The 13481-nt window shown below is 53.8% G+C and overlaps 1 protein-coding gene across 1 annotated transcript; it reads right to left on the minus strand.

Annotated features, from left to right (window-relative positions):
• Positions 1–3042: 3042 nt before the first annotated feature.
• LOC309584122 (uncharacterized protein) lies at positions 3043–13082 on the minus strand. The gene is made up of 3 exons (XM_082300061.1): positions 12997–13082; positions 5146–5233; positions 3043–4965 (listed from the first exon to the last, which is right to left on the minus strand). The coding sequence occupies exons 2-3, from the start codon at positions 5195–5197 to the stop codon at positions 4043–4045; spliced, it is 975 nt and encodes a 324-aa protein (XP_082156187.1). The 5' UTR covers positions 5198–5233; positions 12997–13082; the 3' UTR covers positions 3043–4042.
• Between the last annotated feature and the right edge of the window lie 399 nt (positions 13083–13481).

The following is a 13481-nucleotide window of genomic DNA, read 5'->3' on the forward strand; positions in this document are numbered from 1 at the left end:
TATCTACATTTCCATGCAATGTCCCAGCAGCTATCTGTCCCTGCACATGTGTTCTTGCTGTGGATATTACAGCAGCTTTTTCTGTCTCAGTTAATTCTGACAGCATGAGGTCTGTATCTTTCCAATCAATATCTTGATTTCTAACAACCAATTCAAACCTCTTTGCTACCTTTTCAGGGTCTTCTCTATACGTTCTGGCTGCCTCCCTCCAGGTATCTAAATCCAAAGCTGCAAATGGTGTTTTAACTTTTGTTATTCCCCGTCTGGCCCCACCACTTGTCTAAGTGGTGCTATGAGCTTCTTCTCTACAGGGGTCTTGCTCCCAGTCTGGATGATATTCCTGAGCCAGTCTCACTTGTTCCTTCATCCCCACTATCCTCTGAGGATGTTTGGGGCACTGGGGACATTGTTCCTGATGTTAGGGTGCCACCACTGCGCCTCATTAGCTCCTGGGTTTCCAAGGGATCCTGGTCTCTCTCAGCTTTGAGCTTTAAACATCTTTGCCCAATACTGCATGATGAGCAACACCTCTTCATGCAGTTTTTTTCTTTTGCCTCCTTTTCTAGGAGGAGGACCATAGAGTCCTGTGGTGCCAGATTGAGGCCACATTGTTTCTGCCACTCTGGTTTGCGTCTTAAGGTAAAAAAAACAATCTGCATAGGAGGACTCATCCCATTTATTCTCCCTCCTTAAAAATAACATTAATTGCAATAGAGTGTTATATCTTAAAGAGCCATTTTCTGACCATTTTTCACCATCATCTAATCTGTAGAGTGGCCACCACTGATTACAATATTTAATTAGGGTGCTCTTTTTCATATTCCCTCCAGGGACTGCCCCCAGCTCTTTCCAATGTGCCAGCACGCATCCTAGCAGACTTTTCCAGGTTATTTCCTTACTTTCTGATGATCCCATTGCCTCTTTTGTCCTTTCTCCCCCTCTTTTCTCTCTTCCATGGCCAAAACCCCCCAAAACCAGAGAACCAACTCCTTCCTTCCACAAAGCCATGCTCTGCCACTCTTGTCTAATACCAAGCTCTCTCCTCCAGCAACTTGGACACCGTCCACTCTTTCTAATAGACAATACCACTTTTTAATACATGTACAAAAAAAAAAAACCAAACCCAAGCTTCACAACTGTTTCCACACTAGGCATGGGATTTTAAAAGGGAAATTAGCTGGGGCTATATTAGAAAAGCGTTGGGGCCTGGGTGTTCTCAATTCAGTAGCTAAAATCTTTCTCCTCTAAAATCCGCCCCCCTTCAGACAGTAAGGCTGAATTCCAAACCAATGGTTTATATGATTTATCCTCATTCACTCTTTGCCAAACGCTTCGCTTTTCTCTGGCCGAGCCCGTGGCCGGGGTACGGAACCGCAGATAGAGCTCCCCACTTGCTCCGCACTTCGACAGCGCGTCTCATCCACTCTCACTCACACAGCAGCAGAACAGCAACAGACAAAACAAAAATAGAAGTAAAATAGCACATAACAGCAGGGTCCAACCCCTTAAAGGTACCTTTCACAGTGGGGTCCAACCCCTTTAAAAGTACTTTTCCTCTTGCCCAGGACTAATTTTGGGAGACCCAGTCTTCCTCGGGACTTTCAACCCACCCTCAGGGACTTGAACCCTGGACCTGCAGGTATTTTGTGTTTCAAAGGAATAGCAAATCCCTTAATTTGGTGCAGATGGTCCTTCTCTTCCCCCGCCGTGAGCCAAAGGACAGCTGAGCTCCCCCTGAAAATTCAGGGTCGCGACTGGGAGCTCTGCTTCCCCCTGGATCCGGCAGCCGGGCAGAGAGGGTCCCGTCTGGGGTGCCAGATGAATCATGCCCCAACCGGGCCAGGAGACACTTCAGAGACAGAGTGAGAGAAGTGGGTATTTGCTTTATTCGGCGCGCCGGGTATGTGGGGATCGTTCCTCCAAACACACACACCTGGTGCTCCCTACAACACAGTATTATGGGTTAAATTATGAATATTCATCACATTCCTTGGGACAGGCGTGGTTATACAAATTGTTTCTCAGAAGTCATTAATATCATTAGCATACGGGCCACGCATGCGCTGTGTGTCCTGGTGGTCGCGCTGAGGAAGGCTCCTCTTCTTCCCTGGGGGTCTCTCTGATGAAGACCAGTAGTCATCCTCACAGTGAACTTTTCACCTTTCTCCCTGGGCATGCGTAGTCCTTTGAGGAATGATTCAGCAGTCTCTGAGATAATCCTTGTCCCCTCTATCTTGACAAGATTAGGGTGAATTTGGCTTCTTAGGTTTTGTAATTAACATCTGCTGTCTGAACTAACATTTGCTGTCTCCCAATAGTTCACTTGTGCTTACATGAGTTAGTTATTGACTGCCCTTTCCTCAAGTGGGATGGAGTTGTTTTGAGGTGGAATTGAGCCGTTTGCAGTGGGATGGAGTCGCTTTGAGGTGCCTTCGATCCCTCTTGGCTTTTGGGGTGCAGAGCTGTGAGGGACTGAAATGTTCCGGGTTAATGGCTCAAACCATTGGCCACCGGCAACAGCAGCGGGGCCTTTGCTGGCCGTGGGCACAGGGAGCGCCCGGGGGCACAGGGGGGGAACACCCAGCCCGGAGGGGACGAACCGGGCCTGGAGCCAGGGAAGGGCAGAGGCCGATCAGAAGCAGATCCGGCCAGGTGGGACAGGGCTTTGGAGCAGGGCAGCGCCCTCCTTTACACAACTGGCCCAGCTCTGGGAACCCGCCCGGGGCAGGCCCGGGACATGCACAGAGAGGGCCCAGCCCTGCCCTGCTGCTTCTGCAGTAGGTGAGTCTTTGCTCATGAGAGCAGCCACTGCACTGGGACCTTAACACCCTACCTCACTAAAGAGGGACCTCCACCATCCGCTTGGGTGCCTCAGGAGAAACCCTGGGATCGCCGAGCCCCATTCCTCTCCAGATGGGGCTCTCCCACCCATGTTTGGGAGCCAGGCTGCCGCTGCCCAGCCCCCTGCCATCCCTCTGCCACTGCTCAGGGGTTTCTTTTGCTACTCTGTAGCCAAGCACCCCCTGCCTGCCGGGAGGCCCCGCGGTTCCAGCTACAGCTGCAGAGTTTCTGCCGCCTCTTGCTTGCTGCCCCGGGGTGTGCCCGCCCTGCCCTTCCAGCTTGCTGCTCCGAGGTTCCTGCTGCAGCCCATTTCACCATCCGGAGGGACACCGGGCCCGCCTGCCCCGGGACGTTGTAAAGGAAGCCCCTTTTCCATCCCTCCCGCCAGCCCGGCCGCCATTACCGCGTGCAGAGGCGGCCGGGCTTGCGCCACAGCGCCCCCTGCAGGCGCGGGGAATCCCCGCAGCCGCCCTGCCCGGCCGGGAGCCGCCAGCGTCACCGAGGGGAACGGGAGAGGCCGGCACTGGGTTTGTGCTTCTGTTTGCTGTTGCTGCTGTTGTGTTTGTTTGGTTGCCTTGGTATTCATTTAAGGGCTGGTAAAGAGCTGTTATTCTTTTTCTCATACCTTTGCCTGAAAGCCCCTTAATTTCAAAGTTACAATAATTCAGAGGGAAGGGAGTCATATTCTCCATTCCAACGGAGGTTCCCTCCTTCCTTGATAGACACCTGTCTTTACAAACAAGATACCCTTATACATTTTCTGAAGTGTTAATTTTATGCTTTTATATTACTGGAGATGGTAACCAAAAGGGCTCCAAACCCCCTTCACACAGCAACCAAACTGTTCTGAAATAAACCCTACAGAGATATATTTATAAACACAGATCTTTCACTGTTGTTTCACTCTAATCTGCCCCAGGGGAGCCATGAACCAGACCCTGGGTTACCCTCGCCTTTGGGGGCGGGGTGGAACAGGAGCCAGACACGGGGGAAGCTTCTGGAAGCTGCTCAGTGGAGCCAGTCCTGGAGCCCCTCTGCTACCAAAACCTGGCCACGCAAACCCAATACACTGGATCCAAACATGGATCACCGAGAATGGGGGTCACCAGGGCTCTGCCCAATGGAGGTCACTCCAATGGGTGATGAAGTTGGAGGAGGGGTTGAAGCCCTTCCCACAGTTGGGGCACTTGCAGGGCTTCCCTTACCAGTGGGTCCGTTCATGTGAGGTCAAGGCAGAGCTGTAGGAGAAGCTCTTCCCACACTCGGGACACTTGTAGGGCTTCTCCCCAGTGTGGGTGCGCCGGTGCATGACAAGGTGGGAGTTGCGTTTGTAGTTCTTCCCGCAGTTGGGGCAGCGGAAGGGCCTCTCCCCTGTGTGTGTTTGCTCATGCATGAGGAGATGGGAGGTGTTACGAAACCTCTTCCTGCACTCAGGACACTCGTAGGGCCGTTCCCCAGAGTGGATCTTCTGGTGGTGCTTCAGGTAGTAGCAGTCTTTAAACCTCTTTCCACAGTCAGGGCACTCATAGGGCCGTTCCCCAGAGTGGACAAGCTGGTGGGTGAGGAGGTGGGAGCTCCGGATGAAGCTTTTCCCACATTCCCCACACTCATAGGGCCTTTCCCCTGTGTGGACACGCTGGTGGACAATGAGGCTGCAGCCTTCAGTGAAGCCCTTCCCGCACTCCAAGCACTCATAGGGCTTTTCCCCAGTGTGGATCCTCTGGTGGCGGGTCAGGTGCTGCCTTTGCCTGAAGCTCTTCCCACACTCCAAGCACTCATAGGGACGTTCCCCAGTGTGGATCCTCTGGTGCTGGATCAGGTGGGAGCTCGCACTGAAGCTCTTCCCACATTGCAAGCACTTGTGGGGCTTTTCCCCACTGTGAGGTTTCTCCACCAGTTCCAACCTCCACCCCCGCCTGGATCTCCAGCCGCCTTGCCGGCACAGGGTGGGTCTTTCCTCCTCACAGCTCCCTGGGCTGGGTTTGCAGCCCCTCCTCCTGCGGGATCTCCGGGGCTTTTCCTCCCCATTGGATTCCTGCACCGTGGAGCTGCTCAAAACGGCCTCTTCCACAACGTTCTGATGCGGGCATTTGTCCTCCCTGTTCTCTGTCTGCAGCTCAGTGCCTGGGGGAAGAAGGGCGAGGATCGGCTCTGCCTCCGTGCCACAGGGAAGGGCAAGGAGATCCCCCCAGTCCGTCCCCGGCAGGACGGCGTCGGCAGCGGGGTTGTCCTGCAGCCGGGGGCGATGCTGGGCTGGGAGATGGAGCAGGAGAGAGGGGAAAGGGGCGGTGACTTCCTCCTCACCTGCCTGGGGATCCCGGGACATCTTCCTCTTCTTCACAGCCTCCTCCTCCATCTGGCCACTTGAAGGATGTCTTGGGAATGACAAATCCTGTTTTGGGGGGAAAAACAAGGGGTGAGTGCATTGACTTGGGGGTTCCTCCTGCCCAAGTCCATCTCTAGAAGTCACAGGGCATCTTGTGTCCATAAAAACCATCAAAACACCAAGATTCAACCCAAAGTAATCCCTCTCTAGTATCTTCAGTTTTTGGTTCTGGGACTTCCACCTGTCTGGGCTGCTGGGGGCCCATCCCCTGGGGGTCTACCCTCTCTGCTGGGGGTCCTGGGAATCCCAGGGGTCACCCCTATCTGAGGTTCCCCCCTCCCCTAGCCCACCCTTCACTGAGGTCCTTGCTCCGGCTGTCAGAGGCTCCCTCTCTCCCAGCTCCTCCTTTCACTGTCCAGGTGTTCCATGGCTACACCTTTTCCAGACTGGTTGGAGTCCCTCAGTATTGTCTCTCTCCATTCTCCCCACTCAGGGGGTCAGGGGTCTCCCATCCCTGGACTCCCCGGGGGTCCCCAAAAGCTATGTTTCCCCCCTCTCCCTCCCACACCGTTGATCACCACGTGGTACCAGAGCCTGAGCCAGGAGACAAACCCCCAGTGCAGGGGGAGGGGTTCCTGCATCCCCCTGCCCACCACCGGTGCTTGGCCGGCAGCCACCACCAAAACCCCCCAAAAAAACCCCTCCTAGGGGCCGCCCAATATTCCCCAAGGGGCATTTACAGCTCAGCTTTGGAATCCTGCAACATCCAAACATCCCTCCCAAAAAAAGAAAAACCCACAGAGCCTCCCCTCTCCCCAGGATACTTCAGGCGAGCTCCAAAGATCCACACCTGCACCGAAAAAAAGCCCTCTCACGGATCCCTGAAGGTATTTGGGGTGAGCTCCCCCTCCCCGGTCACCTGCGGGATGAGGGGGGCGATGCTGCCGGGGCTGGGAGGGCTACTGAAAAGAGTAGGAGGAATGTCTCTTTGCAAACACACCCCCAGACAGGGCCAGAGACTGAGAGATGAGATAGCGAGATAGGAACGGGAGGAACCATTCGCAAGGACATTACTAATTGACATGGAACTAATTGACATGGAACTAATTGACATGGAACACTGCTCAGCCAAGGCCAAGTTAAATTCCTGAACCTGGAGAAGAAGAACAAAGACACAAAGGGGAAGGGGATGCATATTAGAAGGGGACACGTAGCAGTGGATCGGGAAGTCTGTACCTTCCAAGTACCTCAGCCACAGGCGAAGGGAGAGGGAGAAGCAGCAGGGAAAATTAGGATAAAAAGGAGGCTGCATCCTCCAGCAATTCAAGAGGTGTAAGAGACGGTCTGAAGATCCCTCATCTGCCTCATGATCATCGCCGAGGACAGAGGCTGAACACAGGAGTTCCAACCTGCCTAAGGCGGGATGTCTGCCAACTGCAGGTGTGCCCACTGGGAACTGGTACGCATTCCTGAGGAAATTAGTGCAGGTCACAATGGACTGCGCCGTTCTCGCTGCCCAGGCGGGAAGGACTGCGCTGAAGCTGAAAGGAATGACCTGTCCTGTCCACCCGTCCTGTACCTGCTTCCCAAAGCAACGGGCCCCATAACAACGGCTGGAGGTTTCCCCAGCTCTTGGCCAGTTGCCCCTCGCTTCTGAAAAGGGCTATAAAGGGACTTTATAAATTAACCAAGACAAGATCTCCCCACAGAAAGAAGATGAATCTATTGGCAGAAGACCACGAGGACTTTGTCTCATTCGTTGGTAGCTATTGCCCCTTCCTTCTTCCTCTCTACTCTTTTTACTTTGTTTTTTTTTTCTTTATCTCTCTCTCTCTCCCTTTCTATCCTCTATCGCATTACCATGTTGTGGGCACTTAATAAAGGTGCACTGTTCTGATTAAACCTGAAATCCCTTGTGTCCTTTTGCACTCTGAGATCGATAAACGAACCATCACGACCCTCGCTTGTATTAGCGGACCATGACACAGGGCCAGCAGTAGCCCCCGGCCCCCATGAGGCTGTGGGATGCCCCAGCCGCTGCCCAGCACCATGGAGCTGCCAGCCCTGCCTGCCAGGGGGCTGCGTTTGGACACTGCGGCAGGATGGGGACCAGCTCTGGAATACAGGATGTGGAGGGGAGGGTGAGCACAAGGAGGAGAGGAAGGAACATCTAGGAAATGTGGATTGCACACGGAAGGATCAGGATTTTCTTTCAACAATCTTGTCTGGGTCACTGGAGAAACGAATGATTGTGCAGAAAGCTCAGCAGCTGTCAGAGGATGAGCACCCACAGGCACTGAGGGGGCTGCAGGAGAGGCACAAGAAGCCCCTGCAGCACTTGGCCAGAAAGGCTCAGCAGGGGAATGCAAGAAGGGATGAGCAAAAGGCCAAGGTGAAGGCAAAGGCCATGGCAGAGTTTCTACAGCCCCCCAGGGATGAACCGCAGGGCCCAAGGGGGCCCCAGCACCCAGGGGACGGCGGCGGCCACAAGCACCTGGCACAGGCATTGCCCTCCTCGGCACGGCAGAGCCGACCCAAACAGCCCCTGGCAAGGAATCAGGGCTCCAGCTGCAGGCCACAAGGACACTGCAAGCACAGACAGCAGCACCCTCAGCACGAGCAAGTCCAGCCCTGATGGACATGGATTGGCAGGGCTCTCAGAGCTCCCAGCACACCAGGGACCCACCGCACCAGAGCCCTTGAGAACATTCAGGGTGCGTCTGGATCGAGACAAGGCCACTCCTGATAGACACAGGGGCCTCTCGATCCACTCCGAATCTGAGACCTAAGGGCGGAAATTGTCAAGAAGTTCTTTGATTATTCAGGCAATAAATGGGAAAGATGAGCAGCTGTGTTTTATTCAACCACAATTCATAGATGTGGGGGATGGGTTCGAAATGCATCAATTTCTGTTTGTTCCTAATTGTGATTGTAATTTACTGGGAAGGCATTTGGTGGCTGAAGTGGGAATGCAAATTCATAATGTAAAAGGAGATACAGAGGCTAATGCTGCTGTACCTTGGTGTCAAATGTCTGCAAAGGCCTCTGCTGAAGGGAACCCAGAAGTGTGGGCAGCCCCAGGGAAATAGGGAAAATCAGATATGGAGCCTCTCCAAATTCCTCTGAAGCATCCAGGACAAGTGGTGTCTAAAAGCAATACCCTGTTCCAAGGGAGGCAAGGAAGGGGTTACAGCCTCTTACTGAGGCCCTGCTAAAGGCAGCGCTTCTGGAGCCAGGCATCTCTCCCTACAACACTCCTCTCCTGCCAGCCAAGAAACCCATCATGGACACCAGAAGGAAAGCACAATTTTCAAGGCTTCAAAAGCAGATTAACTGAGCCTCCTGCCCTGGCCCTCCCAGACAGGGAAAAACCATTTGAATTGCATGGGGATGTTCATCAGGGCCATGCCAAAGGAATTCCTGAGCTCAAATGTTTAACCCAGTGGCCAGAGAGTGGCCTCATTGTCTGCTGAATTGTGCAGCCCCGGCTTTAATGGGAACTGAGGCCTGAAAACTGACAGCAGCAGAATCTCTGGTTGATCAAGCCTGGCATCAAGTTAAAGCTTTGTTAACCAAAGGAGCCTCTAAATGGATGAGCAGCACTCGGTTCTTACAGAATGAAACTCGTTGGATGGAACAGGATTCAGTTGAGGACAGGGCAAGGGTTGAACCCAGCCTCCTGTTTGAACGGCCCTGGACACGGGGCTGGCAAGAAACCCATGGCTGCAGTCAAGTGACAGAGCTCCAGACCCGGGCTAGGAGAGATTTACCAGACATTCCCTGGCCTGAGGGAGAAAATGTGTTTAGGGATGGTCTTCAAGGGCAGCAGAAGGGAAAAGAGTCACAGGATACGCTGCTGTTAAGAGAAGGGAATTAGAGGAAGCGGGGAGGTTACAGGTCAGCTCAGACAGAGGAGTTTGTGCCCTTGTGAGAGCCTGGGAATTGTATCGGGAAAAGAGGGAACGTATTAACTGACTGAGCACACACAGGGGGTGGTCCATGGGTTTGGAAAACTGTGGGAGGGAAGAGCTTTGTTACCCTGCAGGAGAAAAACATTCGCTCATGGAAGTTTAATTACTCACCTATTGGAGGTGGTGAATTTACCAACACAGGTGGCAATAACCCACGTTAGGGAACACCAGGCAGTTTGCTCAGGGGAGCCAATAGGTCAGGGACTGGCAGAGGAAGAGGCTGGGAAAGTAGCACTTTTTTCCGTTTTCCTCCCTCCTCTCTTTTTCCCCCAGAGGATTTGGAGATAATTAAAAACAGTGGGGCAGAGGAAAGAGACGAGAACTGGTTTACAAAGGACATTAAACAATGGATACCAAAAGCTTTGGCCCTCAAGTATTAAAACAACTCCATGAAAAGAGTCACTGGAGTTCTGGAGGATTGGCAGAAGCATTCCTCAAGATGTCCTGCCTTGGGTCTTTGTGTTCTGGCAAAACAAGCTGTTGAAGGCTGCATGACTTGTGCCAAGCCAATGACCAGGTTAGAAAGAAACTTGCCAGGGAGGGAGGCCTTGGGTTGTACGTCCTTTCCAACAGTGCCAGGTGGATTTTACTGAAATGCCTGAGTGGGAAGGCTTCAATATCTTCTGCTAACAGCATGGCAGCTCACAGCGGGGCAGAAGCATTTCAACTGCTTCAGCAATCCCTGCATCAGTTCTTAAGGCATGTTTGGAACAAACAATTCCAAGATATGAGATTGTGGAAGCAATCGACTCAGACAGGGGAACTCATTCTACAGGAAAGATCCTTCAGGCCGTTCTGGCTGCTTTAGGAACACAGTGGCACCTCCAAACGCCCTGGCACCCCCAGAGTTCGGGTCGGGTAGAAAAAATGAATGGGGAAATAAAGAAACACCTTCTGAAGCTGCTGAGAGAAATCAAGATGCCACAGGTACGGCTGCTGCCATTGCCTTTGGCAAGAAGAAGAGCCAGACCCAGGGCAGATATTCAATTATCTCCCCTGGAATTGATGTTTCCATTCCTCACCCTGGGAACTCTAGACCTACTGGGGGGTGGAGACCAGGGATGTCTGTTTCAAGCAGTCTGTGGCCAGAATCCTGTCTCTTGTGAAATCTCTTCCACAGGAAGCTCGGCTGGCACAGACCCTGCCTGGGGACTTTGCTGCCCACAACATCCAACCAGGACATCGGGTCGTGCCTGAGGAGTGCAAAGAAGCACCACTGGTGGCCAAGGGCGTGGCCCATTCCAAGTGTCCCCGAGCACAGAAACAGCCGCCAGCACAGCTGAATACGGGGGGACCCCTCAGCCTCACCTCAGGCTCTCTGAAGCCCCGCGGATTTGCACTCCCCGGCTGCAGGAGGACCATGCGAGGCCGCCACTGACCCTGCACAGAAGGGGCCGCAGCAGCAGCCAGGGCTCCACAGCGGGGGAAGCCCCGGGGGCTGCCCACAGATCCTCTGCTGAAATAGTCTGGCTGGGCACCTCCTCTGGCATCTCCAGGCACTGGGGGCCAATCCTCGCTGGCACCGGGCGAGCTTCAGAGCTTTCTGTGCCTGCACTCGCCACAGCTGCTGCACGAGACAGCGGGAGAATTCCACTCTGGCTCTCAGTTACACTCACACTCTGGGCTGCCTGGGATCACATTACACCATTGGAAGGTTTTTCATAATAATCCTACTTCTATATTGTCCGTTGGGTTTGGGCCAGGGTTTGACAATAAATTTTTAGTCTTAGAAGAAGAAGTAGCAAAAAGCTTTACTGCTTTGGGGTTTTCTTGTCTATGTGTGTGAGTGGCTGGTATGGGCTTTTTGACGTTCACCCTTAGGTTGCATTTTGCAAAACAGGAAGAGCTTTAAAACTGACCCTTTTCCTCATAAACAGTTAATAGAAAATTGTTAAAAAAGAAAAAAGAGGCTCTCAGAGGCCACATGGGACTCATCTGATGGCTGCCCTGAAAGAGAAGTTTCTTCCCAGACAGCCAGCAGAGGAGCTTTAGAAATTCACATTAACTCTGCTGGGGGAAGTGTGCACAATGTCCCAGGCTCTCCTTGCCTGCCACAGGAATTGGGCTGATTCCCTCTGCCCCTCACCCCAAGCTCTGCCTCCCTGCACTGACGGAATTTGCATCGCTAAAGGCAGAGCCCACACTGAGCATCTCTGACTCTGCAACAGAAATCCCTGAAGCTGCAAAGGAAAACAGCAAACGGAGAATGTTGGGAGAACTTCACTCAAAAAAGCGGGGGGGAATCATCCCTCTCCCCACTCCAACATCTGCAGGCACTCTCTCTGTTATACAGGGTGGGTTTGACCACTGGGCTGCTTTTGCTGCCACAAGTTCAGCAAAATCACTTGGGAATCCAAAGATGTGATGATTTAATCAGAGAAAAGCAGTCAACGGATGCATCCCCAGCATATTTGGGAGCGCCCAAAAATGGGGAAAAGATGAACGGCCACCAGAACAAATCCTACAACACCATGGAGCAGCCCCTGGGAACCCAAACAAATTCATACCAGGTGCCAGAGAACCCACTGATCATTTCAATGCATCATTAGATTACAAGCTGCCCTCCAAATCATAACCAAGCACACAGCTCCAGCTCCTGACCTTCTCACCCACCAATCCACTGCCATGAGCAACGCCACATTTCACCCTGGGATGGCATCAGATTCTCTTTCAGCAGAAGGACCAGGAGGTTGTGGAAAATTAAATGACTCAAACTGCTCTTGGCAAAGAGATGGCCAAGGAAAAGTGGTGAAACAGAGAACAAGGAAATAAGAAAGCAGCTCATGTACCACTCCAAACGTGGAAAGGATGGGAATGGGACACATTTTTGTGGTTCCCTGGCAGACCATGGGTTAAACCAATGCTGTTTCTCCTCTCAGGTGCTGCAGCAACTCTCATCTTTTTACCCTGCACCACACCTTGCTCAGTGCAGCTCATTCAGCAGGGGATCAAGGGCATGCAGGTGGCAGCCAGGCCTCCTTACCCAGAAACGGCTACAAAAGGACACAGAATGAGGTCACTGAGAATAATCCCAAAACCAAAGAAGGCCCACGACAAACAGATTGAGTCAATGGTAACTAAAGTTTGTAAAGACAATTATTGAGAAAATAAGAAGTGGAGGGATTGAAAGGAGTACGATGAGTATGTCTTTACAAACAGATGGTGTAAATCTGCTTTGAGATAGGGCCAGGGACTCGTAAACAATGAAGTAACAGGAGAAACCATCAATTTCAGATAATGTTAATAATTGACACGGAGTGCCGCTTCAGCAAAGAGCCTGCTAAATTCCTGAACTTCCCGAAGAAGAACAAAGCCTTAACACAGCCATGAATATCGGATGTTATACAAAGTGGGGGTGCACATTAAGGGGCACATGCAGCAGGCGGATCGGGAAGTCTGTACCTTCCAAGGACCTCAGCCACTGCGGAAAGGGACACGGAGATGCGGCCGGGCAAATCGGCATAAAAAGGAGGCTGCGTCCTCCAACGCTTGGACAGACCCCACGGGAAATGCCCCGTGGCCTCTCCCTTTGCCCACGAATAAAGTTACTTTTACAGGACTCCTCCGGCTCCTCTGGGCACACAAACCTCTGGCCACGGGAACTTTCCCGCACACTCCCGGCCACGGGGCAGCCACCTCTGTCCTACCCACAGCAGCCGGGACGAGCCAGCGCTGCTCCGGCACCGGCTCCTGCCGAGGCAGCAGCGGGAAGGAAACCGCGGGCAGCCGCTCCCGCAGCGCCCTCACGCCAGGGCCAACACGGCGCCCACACGGCACAACGAAGCCGCCACAGCCCCCTGCCGCCCCCTCCGCCCGCAGCCAGCCCCGAGCCCCGCCAGAACCGAGCGCGGCTCCCACCTGCGCTGGGGCCGCCTCCGAGCTCCGCCGCCGCCTCCGAGCTCCGCCGCCGCCGCCGCTCCCGGGCCCGCACAGACGCTCCGCCAATGGCGCCTCTGCTGCGCCACGGCCGCCCTGCCGGCGGCTCCGGGCCCGGGCTGCTCCCCGCTCCGACCAATTAGCGCGCCAGAACCACGACTGACGGCAGCACCGCCCAATCGGAGCGAGGGGCGGGCTCTGCACACGGCCCAGCCCCGCCCTGCGCTCCCAGCGCCCCCCGGGCTGCGTGAGGGGAAAGCCGCAGCTGAGGAACAGCCCTGGAACGGGCCCGGCCCGAGCCGCCATTCAGCTGAGAAGAGAAACAAAGCTCTCCGCTGCTCCCGGCCCGACCTGCCCAGCCCTGCGTGTCGGGTGTCTCCGGCTCCTAGGGAAGCCCTGCAGCCTCCCTACTCTCGCCCCTAATTCGGAGCATCAGGGCATGGCTTTGATTTCCCCGAGAAAGGGAA

The sequence above is a fragment of the Coloeus monedula genome (assembly GCF_965178545.1).
Source record: "Coloeus monedula genome assembly, chromosome: 36".
Lineage (NCBI taxonomy): Eukaryota > Metazoa > Chordata > Aves > Passeriformes > Corvidae > Coloeus > Coloeus monedula.